At 40.9% G+C, this 18,159-nt stretch overlaps 1 protein-coding gene across 1 annotated transcript in view; it reads left to right on the forward strand.

Annotated features, from left to right (window-relative positions):
• The first annotated feature begins 1,966 nt into the window (after nucleotides 1–1,966).
• The window catches only part of igsf9bb (immunoglobulin superfamily, member 9Bb), a 67,876-nt gene continuing 51,683 nt past the window's right edge, over nucleotides 1,967–18,159 (forward strand). The window contains exon 1 of the mRNA XM_027003590.2: nucleotides 1,967–2,196. Coding sequence (XP_026859391.1) covers nucleotides 2,133–2,196 — 64 coding nt within the window. The 5' untranslated portion in view covers nucleotides 1,967–2,132. The remainder of the gene's footprint in view (nucleotides 2,197–18,159) is intronic.

The raw sequence follows: 18,159 nt of genomic DNA on the forward strand, positions 1-18,159 counted from the left end.
TGGAGGTGTTTTTATTTCAAGGCCTCTGAGCAAAGTGTGTGTCATTGAGTGTGGGTCGAAAAGGACAGCATTTGAGTGGGTTCTTCTACGTGAACATTTCTCTTGGAACACTGCTGAAGACTATGTGAGTAGTGTGGGGAACCAAAGTTTAGACTCATCCCACAGTGACATCATACTGAGCTGACGTTTGTAGACAAGATCACAGCACAGATTTGTGAACAATGTACTATAAATTATCTTTATACATTTTATAATAGTATATTAGATGACTACCGTAATGTATGACATAAAATGTGAAACCCCATTCAAATGCATGCATTGAGAAATTAATTAACTTTCAAATAACACATTCACTAGTTTACCTATCACATTAGGTAAACTAGATTGAGTACAATGGTAACGTGCTCATAAGTAAATACAAACTTAGTTATGGGATACTTGGGATAGTTTATAAACATCATTGCATTATTCTCTGAACACTATACATGATTTATTTTAATGTGAACAGAAACTAATGTGTCCTTATCCCACACAACTGATTTTAGCTGATGTCTGGGCCTAGTTTTGATTATTACATCCATGTTGGCTTATGCTGAACTGTACTAAATGTTTGAAGTTGAGTTACTTGGGGACAGTGGGGCTATTCTAGTTAAATCGTAGATAATAATAATACATTTTATTTATAAAGCGCCTTTCACAGACTCAAGGTCGCTTTACCATGACAAAGATGGAGAGAAAAAAAGACAATGTTTACCTACAAGGTTTTCTGTGTGGGTATTTAAAGGACAACAGAACACAATACAATATTTTATATGTTATGCATCGAATGATAATAGAAAAATTGACGTGATTGTTATAGAAATTTGTGAGTGGAGAATACAAAAATACAGTTGCAGGATGGGCCCAATAGCTACATGTCAGCTTGAGATCCCCTTGACATAAACTGCTAAGACGATGGCATTTTAGAGTAAGTAAGCGCTGGCGGAACACCAGGGATTCCATTACATTTATTGCCTCAAATGGACTGTAGCGCAAATTTCACCATCTAAAATGGAAATAAATTGCCACATGTTCATTCAGATGATCCATAGTTGTGTTGTGAGCGTTCACTAATTTTAATTAAGGAATGCTAATTATGTATTCAAGCACAAGACTGCACCATCATTAGTTCAGTGAGGAAAAATGACCAACTCTAATGTTTTTTCCAGCGGTTTGTGAAATGAATTCTATTAGTTTATGATTCTGTGTTCTGTTATGAGGCAGTCATATTTGGCAAACGCCAGGATGTTCACCTAATCACGTCTCATATGCGGGCCGTTCAAAATTGTTGGGCTTTGATACTGCAGTCAAAGCGCTTGCGGTGATGATCATCAAACGGCTATATACATGTGATATGACTCCACGGTCTCATGTAACGTCTCAGCGTAAATACACTGTGTTTTCTTATCAGCGATGCAGAGGCTGCTCCTCTAGGTAAAATGTGTAACTGCGTGATCTGTGAATGACGCATGCAGGTTGAGCACGCAGTCAGAGGACTCTTCCAACCCCGGCAGCCTTTCTACGCCTCTCCATCATGCTTCTCGAGAAGGCAGGACTAATGTGTTGTCTAACAACATGACGGCGATGAAGCCCTGGCGGCGAGACGCCAACACAAGCTCGTTTAATTTTTTTTTTTTATTATTTTTTTTTTTGCTATTGCGCATGATACTGCGGCTCCGGTACCACTTCACGCTCCAACTCACCTTGAAATATGGACCAGCGGCTTTTACCTCAAGAGCGACGCAGAAGTGACCAATCCACGCAGCAAGTCCTCCCACACTTACCAATGAAATTCAAGCGGGGGCGGTTCCAATAACTAAATTCTCACGCTTGGTTTCACGTTGGCATTGCTATCAAGCCGCGTCTGCCTTCCTTGCGCTGGTGCAGGTGCTCTATCTCTTCGAGAGAGGATGCGAAAGGAGAGAAGGGGAGGGAAAGAATGAAGGGAAGCGGGAGAAAGTGTGCAGGGCATGAATAAAAGGATTTCAGCAGCCGATAGTGTGTCTAACGTGCTTGGGGCTCGGCTATGAATGGTTTCTTGAAAGGGGCACTTTGAGATATGATGAGGTTTCTTGCTGGCTGGCAATAGTACTATGATTTGGTATGTGGCCACTTTGATAGCAAGTGTATTCAGCACCCGAGGAACGGCTGCTCAGGGTGAGTTGAAGTACGATGTTTGATACCGTTCGATACTCAAGTTGTATTTTTTTTCCCTTGCCGCACCGTAACTTTGGTTTAGTGTCATTACAGTGTTTAACAGACACAATCAGTTTGACCTTTTTAAAGCTTTCTTTTAAATGCGTCGTACCAGGTAAGACTATGTTTACTGAAGTTCTGTGTGAATATTGGTTTTATTTATGCATGCATGTCTTTTCTGCAGACTACAGATACATTAGATGACATTTGGACAGGTGACATTTGTGCATTTTTATTTATATAAATTCAGAAGGGGAAACTGAAAAGAATATGTCAGGCTGTGGTATGTAGTTCTGTTGTGTTCTGCACTGTAAACTATTTCTGCAGTATGCACCTGAGCATGGTGCACCTGTTTTAACATCATGATGTAACTTGAGGTTTGTGTAAGTATGACTTTGACTGTATTGTATCTAAAGAGGATTTAAGTTTGCTTCAACTTAGTGACTGAGAACAGATTCTAAGGCAGATGCGATTAAACATAAAAAATGCCAATCGAGCATTTTCTCACCTGCTTCTTATTACTAGGTGCTAAAGACCCTCTTTGTGCTGTTCTTTTGTACCTTCTCCCTTAGCTTGGTTAGTTAAAACATGAATTTAAAAAGTTAATATAATTTAAAATGTATTTGCCCAGTAAGATTGTTTGACCAAGAGATATATAAGTACATGCTGTTTTGTTGATGAAAGCACTGGAAAAATGGTGCGGTTTATTTTATTGTCAGTGGACTCATATAGCCCTGCAGTTTCAAATGATCCACTAGGGGGCTAAATGTTGCAGGCAAGTAATAGCTGTTCAAATGATTCAGATAATCTGTGAAAAATGTTCTCATATTTCATTTTGCAATTTGCAACCAGGTCAGTAACATTCACATCTGAATATAGAGGTAAACATGTTCACATTTGTAGGTTTTCTTGCATCAATAAATCAGCCATGTGCAAGGAAACAACATTATGTGCAGATATTTCAAAGGGTATATACTAGTTGTCTACTCATAAATAAGTTAATTGTCTAGGCAGAGGTGGCGTTTACAGCTACCTCATCTGTCTAAGTGCCTAAGAGATGTGTCTCACCTGTGTTACATATGCTCCACATCTCCCTCACATGTGACTCTCAGTCAGCACTACTGAAGCTCCCCGCTGCTGCTCGGATGCTACTGTCTCAAGCTGTCATCTGGCACAGGCATCTACTTTTATTTTCCTGGCCAGGTGCCAGGCTCGGCTCTCTGCCTTGCTTCTTTCTGCTTCAACAGAAACACAATGAAGCGAGCCTCTCTCTTCAGAATGCCATGAGCTGATGAACTAGTCAGGGTCAAGTCTGCTAACTGGGGCCCGCCGGCTGGATGGATGGCAGCAGACTGTGCTTGCACTTGTTGGAGCTTCTCGCAGGCTCCCTGAGGGAAACAGAGCAACTTTAACCATGATATGAGCATATGCCTAGTAACGTCTGTTTCCATTGCACAGTTTATCACTAATCTGCAGTGCCTGAGTGAATGCAGATTCTGGTGGAGCTCCAGGACCCAGGCTCTAGCCTGCATATGGATGGAAGTAGGCAGAGAGTACTATGACAGTGGAAAGTAAGTACAGACTAGAGACCACTGGTTTCTTCTTGCTGAGAAACCTTCTCATTGTCATCAGCTTGTGGTAAAACCCTGAGAGGAGATTCAGGACTAGGGCCTCGTGCAGTGATTCGATTAAATGAAGGAGAGATCTAGCACAATGTTCGCTAAGCTGCTGTTGGACTATGCTGGTAACATTTTTACATATTTTAACTTAATGTAATCTGCTTGCTTTCGGAAGTTTCTCTCTGGCACATTTTTGGTGTAGGTCCCTCCACCCCCGTAAAAGTAATTAAAGGCATTTAAAGACTTTTCTTCAAGCATGGTCAAGTGTCCAATATTAATTCACTACAAGTATTATGGTTGTAATCCTGTAGCTATTTCTGTTCAAGGTGGAAAGGTCAGAGCTATAATTACTTGAACTTGGTGTAATCTGCCTTGTTGGCTTGATTTAACAATAGTTTTAATGTCTAGTAATTACAATTTATAATGTTAGCTGTAGTCTGGTTAAATCACTCACAGGGAGTGTTCCAGTCAGGCAGTGGCGTGCAGTTGATCACATGGAGGGCTGCCTAACATTAACCATATTGGGGATAGCTCTTGCAGCCAGTTTCTAAATGTATTTTGATGGCTATAGTGATTCAACAGTAGGGGGAAGTTCAGGGCACCTATTGGGAAGGAGAAATAATGTTAAAATGTATTAATCCTGTAACTTGAAGTTAGCAAGCACAGTCTAGCCCAGGGTTCTTAGGTTTAAACCATTGAGGACCACAGCACTGCACAGCCCTTCCCTGGTATAACCCAACTGATTCATATGCATAAGTATCTGCTGAAATATGCTAAATTCTGCCATCATGCAGACATCAAGAGCTGATTCCTGGATTAGATTTTAGGTTGAGGGTAAGGAGATTTCACATTTAAAATATATTCTGTCTTTTGGAATAATTTATGACTTCTTATTAATGCTTTGTTCTGTTGTAAACATTAACTGCTTTTGATAGTCTTGTTTAATATGAATGGCAAATAGTTGTGTAGAGGCTTTAGGCCCTGAGCTCTGTAGAAGGTGGAGTAAGTATCTTATCTGTCTCTGTGCCTGGATTCCATTTCCCCTCCCTCAGCACTTCAAAGGCCATTTCCTGTCTCTGATACACTTTCCCCTGAGCAGTCTGCCTGTAGTCTGCTGCCACAGCCCAGGAGAGAGGCATGTGTGCCAAAGAGTCTCCCAGAGGGACTATGAAAGGTCTAAATTATTTCAAATTTGAACATTTAAACCCCTACAGCTCTACCTGCCGTCTCAGTCTTTGTTCTAGGGTTGTTCCCATGTCTCTGAAATCAGATGGGGTAGGTCACTTCCTGAGTCCTCAGTTGAGTTTGACTGTGTTTTTCTTTGTTAAAGAAAGTTTGTTTCATTTATTTGATATTTGCTGAATTTACCAAGGTTTCCTGCTATTGTTTGTCCAAGTTAAATAATTTAACCAGAGGATTTCATGAATAATTGGATAGTTTATCTACTCTCATGTACATCTGATCACTTGAGACTTAAAGTAGATATTTTAATGTTTCTGAAAATGATTAAAATAGTTCTTATAAAGTTGGCAATAGCACATTTTTCAATAACACCACAGTTGACAATAACACAAAAGTTGGCTCATGGCTTGGGTCACTAGAACCTTTGCAAACGTGCTGTTTCAAAAGTTTCATTTTCAATGAATGGGTTCAGACCATGGATTAAATCAGGCCCAACAAGACCTTTGGTGGGCCTGTCATCTTTGCCATGGTTTTAGACTGCTTATACAGGCACAAATGCAGTTTTGGCTGGTAGCCTTCTTTAGCTCTTAGCTCACATTTTAGTTTACCAAGCCATTATTACTAAACTGTATTTGGAGCAACTAGGATCCTTTCTGACTGATACTGAGGGATGGCAGTAGGCCTCTTCTGCCTCAAATCTAACAGGTACTTCTACAAAAGCCACCAGTGTCAGTGAGCTGTTATGTGGGCCAACACTGAGTCAGGGTTCTTCTCCTCCTACTGCAGCACCTGCTTTCTTATTCTGGCTGATAGTGACAGGAGGAGCCAGCATGAGTAAGACACCTCTAGAGGAATAAGTTCTATATATAGACACATTCAAAAGGGCTCTTTGGAACTTGGTTAATTATTCATGACTTTGTGCTGGTGTAGTAGTTGGTGTAGGTCAGTCTGTTACTATTTTTGTCTCATCAACAAAAAAAAACACCTTCATTCTTTTTATATATATATATATATATATATATATATATAATATGCATTTGTAGATTGTAGGTGTGACATGTTTCTGTCCCACTAATCATTAGTCTTTCTAGAGAAAAGAACCCATCTCCTTGTAACCCATCTCCTTCTATGGCTTATACCTGTATATCTGTTAAGCAGCAAGTAGTGGGGATAGAATTTTCTAATGTGCTAAGAGTTTAGGTACTGTAAAGTAAAAGTCTTGTTCTCATTGTCTTTGTGGAATAAGCATCTTTACCTCTAATTTAACATTGTTATATGTAATGAATTAAGAGCTTGTTATTAATCAGTACTCTTACGATTGACGTATCCTGATGTCTGCAGCATGCTAAACAGACAGTCAGTTGTATTATATAATAGAGGAGTGTTTCATGCTTAAGGAAAGAGCATGCCATCATTATGTAATTAGTTTTTGATTAAGTACAAACAGCATGTAGGCAATGCTAATTTCTCTCTCTACTGATAGGCAAGGATCTCCCAAATACAGTGCTCATTAGGTCAGTTTAGTTGCGTGCATTTTACTATGAAAGCCTGTTCAATTTGTGGATAGCCCCTTTGATGGTGCTTGCTGCCTGATTGCCATCCTCTCTGTGTCGCAGTGAGGTCTTGGCTCATCCGAGCTATGAGGTCACAGAACTGTTGTCCAAAGCACATGCTGATCATTGCTAACACTGGCGTTGAAACCCTCCTGCACACAAATGACATATTTAGCACGTTAACGAAAACATTCTCTAAATAGAACTAGCCAGAGCCATTAGAAATAGCTTACTGTCAGGTGCAAAATTTAAGGGTTCTTTCAGATGAAGTTTTCCTTCAATTTCCTCTACATGTACATGGCAGGAATAATACAGTGTTAGAGCTGACATCTGTATGCAAAGGGACATTTGTAAGGTTTCAAATGACGGAGACCAAAATTACATGGATTAGCTCATATTTTAAAAATAATATAATTTTTCCCTTTTTTTTTTGAATGACTTCTTCAAAATTTGTAGTAGATTTACTATATTCATAGAAAAAAAATCTAATATATTTAATTTATATAAAAAGTCTGTAAATTAGACTTTACTGTTAAATGTGGGATAAAATAGAGTGAGCAAAAAGAAAAATGCTAATGTCCCCATTTACATGTATTCATTTGATGGATCCTTTTATCCAAAGTAACAAAGTAAAGGTATTTGAACAGTTATGTTGGAGGTGAGTGTGGTTAGGAAGCTGCTGGTAGAGTGGACCACGTGGGTCTGTGTGTGCATGTGTGTGCATGTGTATGTGTATGTCTGTAGAGGTGCTCATTATGACTCATAGAGGGAAACTTCAGGTAGTTCTAATTCAAGATGTTTGCTTTGTGATTACCTTTATTGCTTTGAAAACTTAGCTTTACTCAAGCATTTGTATTTTGAAGCTCTGTTCTCTTTGCCAACTTCCCATGACCCATGGACATGGAGACAATTTCTCAAGTTTGTAGTACAAGGCTGAACATTTCATAAAATTAATTGCCTTTTTTTGGCCCATGTGACTGTTTTCCCCAGCTGTTTTTGAAGATGAGCCTAAAGGGGAAGCTGCAATATGTAGCAGTCATATTTGTATGAGAATCAATTTGTGTGTGTAATGGCTGACCACTGTTAAAAAAAATTGGTATGTGTTTAAGCTGTGTATATTACATAGTCTCTCATTAATTATTCGTCAGTATGAGTAATTAATCCAGTTATTCTTTAGTAAGTAACAGGTACCATTCACTGAATTTCAAGCTCTACCTTTACCTTTGGTTAAGAAGTTCATTTATCATTTATTTTAACAGTTGCTGAAAGCCAAATCATTTTCAATGAGAAAAGGAAATGTAACATGTCATATGAGAAGAGGCCATTAAAAATGTACTGGAAGATATTACCAAGCATGCTATATGCAAGTCTTTTAAGGAGATGTCAGAATAGTGTTATAATGTTGCATTATTGCATTGACCTGCTGCAAATTACATAAAACTTGGATGCCTGTTGTATAGTTACACAAATCTGGTGGGGACAGTCAAGTTTGCCTTATATATTTTTATCATTTTACATAGATAAGATTGAACATAATAAGTGAAAGTTTTGGTAAAGTCCAGTAGTTAAAGTGTATGTAATATAAAAACTAATATACGCAGTTTAAAAATCTTTTTAATTATAGTTGTTATATCTATTGTTTATTATTAACAAGATATTGAATAGAGGGCTTTTTAGATTTACTTGTAGTGTTGAGCTTACTTTTGTTAGAATTGTCTCCTTGAAAATGGGCTCTTTTATGGAAGTTCATGCTGCTAAATTAACTCATGATCTGTCCCTCTCAGTTCATGCTGCTGTGTTCAGGTTGTCTGTTGGAACTCACTCTGGGCCTATACTGTGCGAAAGCTCTTTCAGTCGGTCTGTATTTGTGAATGAGTGAAGTTGGGTCATGTGAGCTCACTTATCAGCAGACTGTTAGTAAGGTCTTTCAGGCAGCGCTGTCTCCCACACTGCACAATCAGAAAGCATCAGCTGATGCTAATGTATCTGAGGGCATGTGTTGAATGCACAGCAAGCATCACTTTAGTGCCCAGTGCGAGAGTACAATCAGACAAACATGTAGCATTAAAGCAATGGAAAATATGCATTATATATGTAATTGGATATTTTTTATGGAGAGCAGGAAGGAGTGAGGTAACTTTTTAAAGACCTTGTTGGGGTAAAGGTTTGGATATATGGGTAGGTAAGTGGGATCCAGGTAAATGGGAGCTGTTCATGTTGAGATTATTAAGCAGATATGCTCCTGAGTATATCATCCAAAACAGGGCCTAGAGAACAGGATAAAGGTCTTGCTCCATGTTACTAGTGAGATCTTTAAATTAATAAATTCAGTAGATGGTTGTCATTTATTTATTACCTATTAGGGAAATATTCCTAAATTATAGGAATGGTTCATTTACTAACTAAATGGTGCATAAAGGGAGTCAAAGATTCATGAGTGCATGGTAGCACAGGGGCACTGGAACAGCACAGAGCCCTACTTTGTACAGGGTGTGTGATGGAGAGACATGAGTGAGTGTGCGTGAGAGTTTGTGACCTCACTGTGGTGCTGGGTCTCAGCAGGGCGTCAGGCAGTGTGCTGACTGCCTCTCTCCTAGGCTTGCCTGCTTCCTCGCTGGCTCATCTTTCAGGTGGCTATTGATGCGTTGTTCTCTGCTTCCTCTTGCTCGACTCTCCTGCGCCCATTAAACATTCATTCCATGACCATAAGACGTTCCCACACTGTACTTCAGGCCCCTGTCCAGGAAATGCTCCCTCTGTCCCTTGCTGCACTTGCTGAGTCCCCTGGTCTTGATGTCCTTACTAGACTTCATATAGTGATCACTTTGAGTGCATGCTCAAAGGGTGATCTCACACTGGCTCGCCCTGTCTCTCCTGGGTGTTCTCACACTAGCTCGCCCTGTCTCTCGGGGGCAATCTCACACTGGCTCGCCCTGTCTCTCCTGGGTGTTCTCACACTAGCTCACCCTGTCTCTCCTGGGTGTTCTCACACTGGCTCGCCCTGTCTCTCCTGGGTGTTCTCACACTGGCTCGCCCTGTCTCTCTAGGGCAATCTCACACTGGCTCGCCCTGTCTCTCCTGGGCAATCTCACACTAGCTCGCCCTGTTTCTCCTGGGAGATCTCACACTAGCTCGCCTTGTCTCTCCTAGGTGATCTCACACTGGCTCGCCCTGTCTCTCTGGTACGATCTCACACTGGCTCCCACCTGGCACAGGCTTGGTGCCATGCTCAGCTGTATCCTCCTGCAAGAGTTCCCTCCTTGCCCTCTGGACCCAGTTGAAATGTCCTTTAATAGCACACCTCTGTCCTCTACCCAGCTCAGTAATCCCCATCCTGCTGCTAACCTCCTCTGAGCTGGGACAGGCATGGTTGGGCACGACTGTTGAATCAGCCTCGTCTGGGCCTCGTCTGGGCCTCATGCCTGAGAGCACATTTAGCAGATGGTGGCTACCCTTCACACTGTAAAATCATTCTCAGGCCTGCCATCACTTGCTTATAGAAGTGTAATTAAGGCCACCATTTAACTTGTGCCATTAAAGCCTGCCTGGTCCTGTAATTATCTGCTTTCATTATAGCAGGAGCATAGCAGAAAGTGGAAGGATATGAAGGAGACACCCATAAGGTTGACACATTTATGTCCATCAGTACATCAGATTGTGAGCTAAGGCTAAGGCTAGATTCACCTTTGCTTTGTTGAAGTGTACAGTGCAGCAACACGAAGTGATTTCATAATGATGTCTCTTTAGAAACCCAGTCATGTTTAAGTATACATTTAGAGGAGAAGAATAGGTCATGCTTTGTGTGTGTGTGTGGGGGGGGGGGGTTGTCTGTCCACATCAATCACAGTGTTACAATGGGATGCAGGAAAGTGTGCACACCCCTCACTTCTGTTTGTTTGTGCATCAGTTGGGAGTGATTGAACTGGCTTAGAAGTAGCAAATATTGATTTTACTAGCAACAAGTAAACTTGATAAGTGTAACATCAGTAATCATCCTGTGTAGCACAGCACTGATGGAATTCCTCCCTGACAAAAATCTAAATTCAAAGCCGCAGAAAAGAATGCCATTGTTTTTTTTTCAGTGCAACTGAAGAAGCATTTAGATCAGTTACATTGTGTGAAAAAGCACACTAGAGGACTATAGTGTTTTTTGGCTAGGCCAAACCATACTCCATTAAGTGCTGCTGGACATTCTCCAGCTCCCAGCAGTAGCCACTGGTCTTAATAAAATAATAAAAAGATTTCAGGAAAAACCCTTCATGCTAATCTACATTCAGCCATTCATGCCTGAAGATCAGGCTGTATAACTGGCTAGCTTGTGCACTGAGTTCACCCCTTTCAGAGAACACGCAACAATGACATGTAGAACATGAACACGACTTGCACACCGTGAAAAGGAGATAGGCAAGGAATGAGTATCAGATATAAACAGAGAGATGTATTACCAGCAAAAGTGAGCTGATGGAGAGAGTGTGGAGGTGACATACGCTGGGCTGCTTTGTTTCCCTGTGCTTTGTTGCATAGGCCAAAAGATATAGCAGTGTGTTCCATAATAGTCTTGCTTTGGTAATCAAATGTTGTGGTGTGTACTGGAGATCACTCAAGTTTATTATGTCTTCCTCCTTTGCATGAGATTCCACTTTAGTAATACACTAATATACTGCACCAGTATGCTGGATTATCAAAGATGATCTTTCACATTGCATTGATTACATTTCACATTGCATTGATCATGTTGTAGGTCTGAATATTCTCAGTGTGCCACATAATTACATGAAACTCCTACCAGACAATATGCAAAAAACAAACAAAGATCATCGTAACGTCACTAGCACAGCGTCAGACCACTGAGGGATCATCATTGTATGGTTGGGTTGTTCATTCCCTAGAGGGTGAGCATCCTGTTTTGAGATTTCAGACTTTTGACCTGTCAGCTATGCATTGGTGTGTGTGTGTGTGGGGGGGGGGGTCTCAGGAGCTGTGCTATACTCCAGTCAGATCCCCTCTCTGCCTGTTTGAAGATGGGGGAAGTTACTGCTACAGGAGAGACAGGGATATAGAGGGAGAGATGCACTCACTCAGGAAAAGTTGTAGAATAAGAGGACTGGATACAGTCAATGTTTGGATACAGTTTCAACATTTCCAATTCAACAGTATAGGATTTTTGGCATAGACCCCTTCCATCACTGTCTCATTTATCAGAGTAGATTCTCCATTGTCGTTGCTGGACACTGCTGATGAAGCACTCTCTACTTTATTGGAGATGAGCCTAGTGGCTAAAATAGGCTGGCTAAAATACTAACTCTGCCACAGCAAATTTCACCCAGGGCAGTGGAATTATGTGAGGAGGGTTTGGCCGTCTCAGCCGTGGCCCTTGGTGCAGAGTGGTTTCTGCAGCTCTGTTACTGGCCTAGCTCATGTTGGCATATCCCGAACGTCTGCTGTTGCACTGACTGGTGGCGTGGTGCATGGGACAGGCAGAGGGGTCATTGATCACTGTACATCCCCAAGGGGCATTTTAACAGGACATGACATAAATAGATGCTGTTCGCAAACAATACCCACAGTTTTGAGAATGATGTTAAAATGGTCATTCTTTGAAAACCCACTGATTTGTATTTTCTTTACTGCTACTAGATGTTGGGCAGGCAGTAAGTTGTATTGATTGTATTGTACCCTTTGGCATGGCCAATGGAATCAGTGCCCAATAGGCAAATCAGAGTTCCACCACCCCTTATGTAATGTTGTAATGAAGAATCCCGTAATCATTGTACACTTTTCAGTGCTGACCAGTGTTTGTCTACTGATGTAATTGGTTAAAAAATAAATTTTGCATTAAATAATATAAATATTTATTATATGTAAGCTCTGTGTAGAATAATTTTATTCATTAGAAATCTGATTAATCCGTTCCATTGTATCCATTGTCACGGAACGCTCGCCTCCCACGAGGCACGTGGTTTGGCCAGCTATGTGTAGTGGGAGGACCTTCGTTTGTGGCCACGCTTGCAAACACCTGTGCCTCATTTGTCCATGTGTATTTAAACCCACATCAGCGTGTGCAGCGTCTTTGGTCATTGTTGACGTAACGTGTTAATGTGGTGTGTTGTTGTTAGTGATAATGTTAAATGTCATACTCGTCATTGTTAGATGTATTTATCGTGTTCGTTTAATGTTAATCGTTTCATGTTCGTGTCCTTTGTTTGTAACACATGTGAGTGTGGTTGTCTTTGTGTTTGAATAAATGTACGTCCCAGAGGTTGGAGTCCTGCCCCTCACCCTGCAGCACTCGGGCCACCTCACATTACATCTATATTATGGCATGGAGCTGTAGGGAGAGGTTTGTTAGAAATACCTGAATTTCTACCTAGATACAACATACAGCCAAAATAGGTAGCTTAATGGTTGCACGTTTCCAACAGGTTTAGTACATCATTAACCAAAGGTGTTTGCATATAAATACAGAATGGAATTTTTCCAACCTATTTTGTTCAAGATTTTGCCTTTATTTCCCCATAGTATCAGAGAAATGATTTGTTTGTATGACCCTAGGTTCGCGTCATTAACATTCAGGGAAACGTCTACTGTAAGCCATCTGTGGTGAAAGGCTCAGTGGTGAGGGAGCATATTTCTCTCTCTCTGTCAGTCCTTTCATTACTTGCCAGCAATTAAAAAAGTAATTGTCACAGAGGCTTTAAAACCCCGTTAGTGAAATCCAGTATTTTGTTTCTTTCTTTGCCTGACTGAGTCAGCCCCTAACATCATTACCATGAGGAATCACACCAGTAGCTCCCCATGAAACATTGGGGAGCAAATCAGACAATGTCCTCCATAGACTTCAGGGACTGAATCTTAATCATACGTCTCCCATCTGGAGGATGGATGAACTTCACTAGCCATGACAATACTGGTACACAGCTGCTGATGTTGAGGAGAGAATTGCTAGGGAATTATGGGACTTCAGGCAGTGTTTATTTTGCGGAACAATACTGTAGGGCACATTATCAGTATGCAGGGTGTCTGGAGGCCAGTCTTGCTATATGCTGAGGGTGGTTTCAGATGAGAGAGCTGAAATTAAAGTGGTCTAAGTAGGATGCACTGAGTGTAATAGGGTCAGCTTACACAGCCTTATTGGTAGCAGCTCACCACCCCCCACCCCCCTAAATGACCTCAAACCATGAAATGTGGCTGTGGAGGTCAAAGTCAAGACCTAATAACCATTACATTAAAGCAAATAAGTGAGGTCTAGTTCTTCTATTGCCCTTGTTGTGCATGTGTGTGTGTGTCTCTGTCTCATTGTTGCCCACATGACCACCAAACCTAGTGCTGTGTGTCCCCGCTGGGTGTTCTCTTTACTTAGGGTCATAAAGAACAGGCCTCTGGGCCTGCTTAGAGGACTTAGCTCTCCTCCCCTGCATGACATACTGTAAACACACAGGATTAATTAAACCCACCATCTTTGCCATTGCCCTGTCGCAGGGACCTGAATGAAGGGCACAATAAAATGATTTTCTCTCATTATTTTCTGCCTGTTGGGTCGTCATCATTTGTTGTTAGCTGGGAATAGGAAGACAAAACAGGCATTTCCCTATTCTCTGACTGAAAGACGAAATCACTTTACATTAATGGAGATCATTTTACACTAACACACATCATCAGAGGTGCCATTGTATAGCAATAAATTCTAAATCCTCTCTAGTTTCTGAGAACAAAAATGGCACTCATGTTCTACGGGTCAAGGAGAAAAAAATAATCCCGGAACAATTAGACCACAGGTTTCCTAGGTGCGCTTGACCTTTCATGCAAGACTGGCTGTAGAAACACCCAGAGCATGCATAGATCCTCTGAAAGGAAACATCTTAAAGAATTGAAAAAAATAATAAGACACTGAAACAGATAACAAACCAGCAAAAAAATTCTGCAGTATCATGATAATTAGTACTGCGTTCACACAGAGATGTTTTTAAAGCCTGTTTTAAAAATGTACATCTTTAGGTTATGTATGTCTCCAGAAGTATTTTCACAGATGCTTAGGATTTGAATAACCATAATTAACCAGTATAAATGTAATGTGGAAGCTAAGCCCATGTTAGTGTAATGAAACTTTAATATATCTACAGTCTATGAAAGCATAGCTTTTTAAAGGTCAGGCCCATAACTTTGTCTTTAGGTACCGAGATAATGTGATGAGACTGTAATTATATTAGAGGGTTATAGTCTTGATTACTTGGTACAGCCTAGAACACTCATGGATGATCTCTGAGTCAAGACCAGTGCAAGGTAGCAGTGGAGTATGTGGGGGCTTGCACATACTGCTCTTAGTAGACCAGAGGAATAATGGCCCATCTATTCTTCTTAGCACCATGTACCAGGCCGTAAGAAGGGCTGCATAAATTCCCTTCTCCCACTTTCTTTATAGAACAGAGGAAGGCAGCTCTAGTATTTAAATCACAGAAGTTCCAAGTTATGTCCTTTAAAAGGGTGTTTGTTTTGAATTAGTAAAAGATTTTATTGGTGCTTGCTGACATTATATGGTAGTCTACCACATTACCGTAATGCACATTGCTTTGAATAGAACGTTATGCAGGTTTTGGAGTGACTTCTTAATGGTCTTCTTCATAGGAATTCCTTTGAAATGTTGGCTAAATCTAATAGATTCAAATACAAACCATAATGCTATACACTATAGGTGCAAATATCTTTTATTACAGTTATTTTACATTATGCAAATGAGAACCTTTATGTACAACAGAATCTGGTTGGTGGTATTATCATTATGATGCCCAGTGATAAACAATTGCATAGACTGTATAAGTTGAGCTTTTGAAACAAAAAGGCTCCAATAATACACCTGTGCACAATGCCAGAACTAAACTTTCCTCTGTAGCTCTGTGTTGGAGGTGTGTGCAGGTTCCATGGCTGTGAACCTGTTCAGGTGCTACTGGCTGCTGATAGGTGCCTTGTGGATGAATTATAAGATGCTCCTCCTTTGCAATTAGAGGCCCGTCAACCCTTAACATTTTGTTTTGTAGTTATTACTGAAGACTAATTTATGGTTATTTATAGAAGCAAAGGGGAGGTAATGCTTCCAAGCCAACCTTTCAGAAGTGTGTGTCTGTGTGTATGTGTATGTGCATGTGTTGGGTATAGTCATTAGAGCAGGGATGTTCATCAATAACCTCAATAGAATGATTCTACAGGCCTGCAGTACAAATGGGAAATCCATTGGCGGGGCAGGCATTTTCAAAATGGATGTTCCATGTTTGTGGGTCATATTGGTATCTGCCATTCTCTCTGCCAGGTGTGGCCATGTTTCATTCAGACCACCAAACGATATTTGGTGGATCGAGCTGAGTGTCAGAAAGGATCAGTTTGAAAGAGCAGGGTGAACTTCAGTGAGCCTTCATTCAACAAGTAGAAATAAGCTTTTTGAATAAATGTATTTTTTAACAGTAACAGGTTTCCACTCAGTCATCATTTCTATTGGTAGCACTGGTTTTAATCATACACTTTTTCAAATCTGACTATTGCTGTGAAAGAGGGTTGGGGTGGACATGGGGGCCAAGGGTGGAGTCAGGGGAGGGCAGAGGTCATCTCTGACTCTTGGAAAGCAGGGGTTAAATTTCAGGGTGAAGCTGTTCCTGTCTAAGGGTTTGCTGTGAATGTGGCATGTGACCTGTGGCAGGAGGATCTGCTGAAGTAGGTCAAGCTTTGCCTCCTCACCAGAGCTTGATTCGTACCTGACACCAAGGTGGTTTAATCACCGTCGGCCATTTTATAGCAGGCAAAAGCATATGAGCAGAGCAGTTATGGTCATGGAGGGGAAACCATATCAATTTATTTGCCCTATGAAACTCCCCCTTTTTTTGCAGTTATTGCCTCATTAACTTCCACTTTTACATGCTGGTATGGACAGTTTTTAACCACAGACACATCAGACAACAAGCATGATCTCTTGTATTAGGTCCTATCACATTGGTGACAAGCCAGTAGTGAGGAGCACTCCATTGTCTATTGTCTGTCTGTTTGGTAATGGAGATGGATGTGTATTTAAGATGAACTGGATGGTTATCCAGGCTGTAACCATGCTTTTGCATGTATGACTGTCAATGTAATGAATCCTTGCCAAAATAATGATTAAAAACCTTTAAATGGATGAAATCATGCTTGTAGAAAGAATTGTTTTTTAATGAATCATACATTTTTGTCCATTTGCTGAAACTATCATTCTGTGATCATAGTTGATTCTGCCAAAAATATTCTGCCATCCTTTGCATTATGTCAGACATACTTAACAGCCACAGGTTGGTTTGAGCAGGTTTGAATCCATTATCATGACAGCAGCTGAGAGAACTTGCTTGCTCTGCTTTAATGTTTTGTTTAAAAGACACAATGGCATCTGACCAATTAAACTGTATATATACTAAATCTTTTTGCAGTACCTTTTTCACAGTGTTCATTTATAAAATGAATGCATGTAGTCTTTAGCCAGACTGGGAGTTTGAGCCCCCTCTGTAGGATGTCTGTGTGCATATAAGAACAGTGCGTTCTTGCGCTCTCTCTCTCTCTCTCTCTCTCTCTCTCTCTCTCTCTCTCTCTCTCTCTCTCTCCCTCGCTCTCTCTATCTGCCTCTCCTCCTCTTTCTTCTCTTCCTCTCTCTCAGAGATCAAGTGGTTGGACTGCCCTGCTCCCTTGTGTCTTTCATTGTAAACGGCAGTAATCCTGGAGGACAGCGGAGAGGAGCTTGTTAACCGCTTGTTGCTCTCATCCGTGCATACAGTGAAGTCATATATTCCATGTCTTGTTTTGCTCACTGGTGATGTCATCAGTAGCCAATCAGCAGGAGGTGCTGCAGTAGGCAGTGGATGCAGGGGGAGTCTGGGGTATATGCATGGGGACGTGCTAGCAACACAGCGTCTCTCATCAGCACATCATTACGAGCGCTGGATGGAGGAGAGAGAAAGACACATAGAGAGGGAGAGAGAGACAGATTCACTGCGAGACGGAGAGAGGGAGAGAGACTGCGAGGCACACAGAAAAAGCAAAAGAAACTGAGAATATCTAATTGCAAGCATGATCCACAGCTTTTATATGTGAGATTAAATAATGAAACAGCATTAAACCACAATATTCCTGTGCCATATATTGTCATGTTTCTACTGCTTGACCATCTACATGATCATAATCCCATGTCCTGTTGATACAGGACATACAGGATATGTCTTTTATTTGGTGGTGACCTCCAGCCAAGGTGACTGCTTCTGTGAGGAGTGAGGAAAAGGAGTGAGCCTAGGACACACTCTGTGTATTTGTGTGTGTTTCAGTGATTGATATCTCTGATTGTAAAGCACACAAATGAAACTGCATTTGACTTGACTGGAGGAGAATTGTGTGATTTATTTCCTTTTAATTTTTTTTTCTTTGTCATTGTGTAACGGCATTGTCCCTGTCTTGTTCAGCTTCATGTTAATTGCAAAGCACAAAACACATCATAAATACTTGAGCTGTCCCGGTGTTTATCAGTGACGTGAATGAGTGTGCACATTGATTTGTAAAATAGCTACATTGTA

This window comes from Electrophorus electricus, chromosome 6 (genome assembly GCF_013358815.1).
Source record: "Electrophorus electricus isolate fEleEle1 chromosome 6, fEleEle1.pri, whole genome shotgun sequence".
Taxonomy (NCBI): Eukaryota; Metazoa; Chordata; class Actinopteri; order Gymnotiformes; family Gymnotidae; genus Electrophorus; species Electrophorus electricus.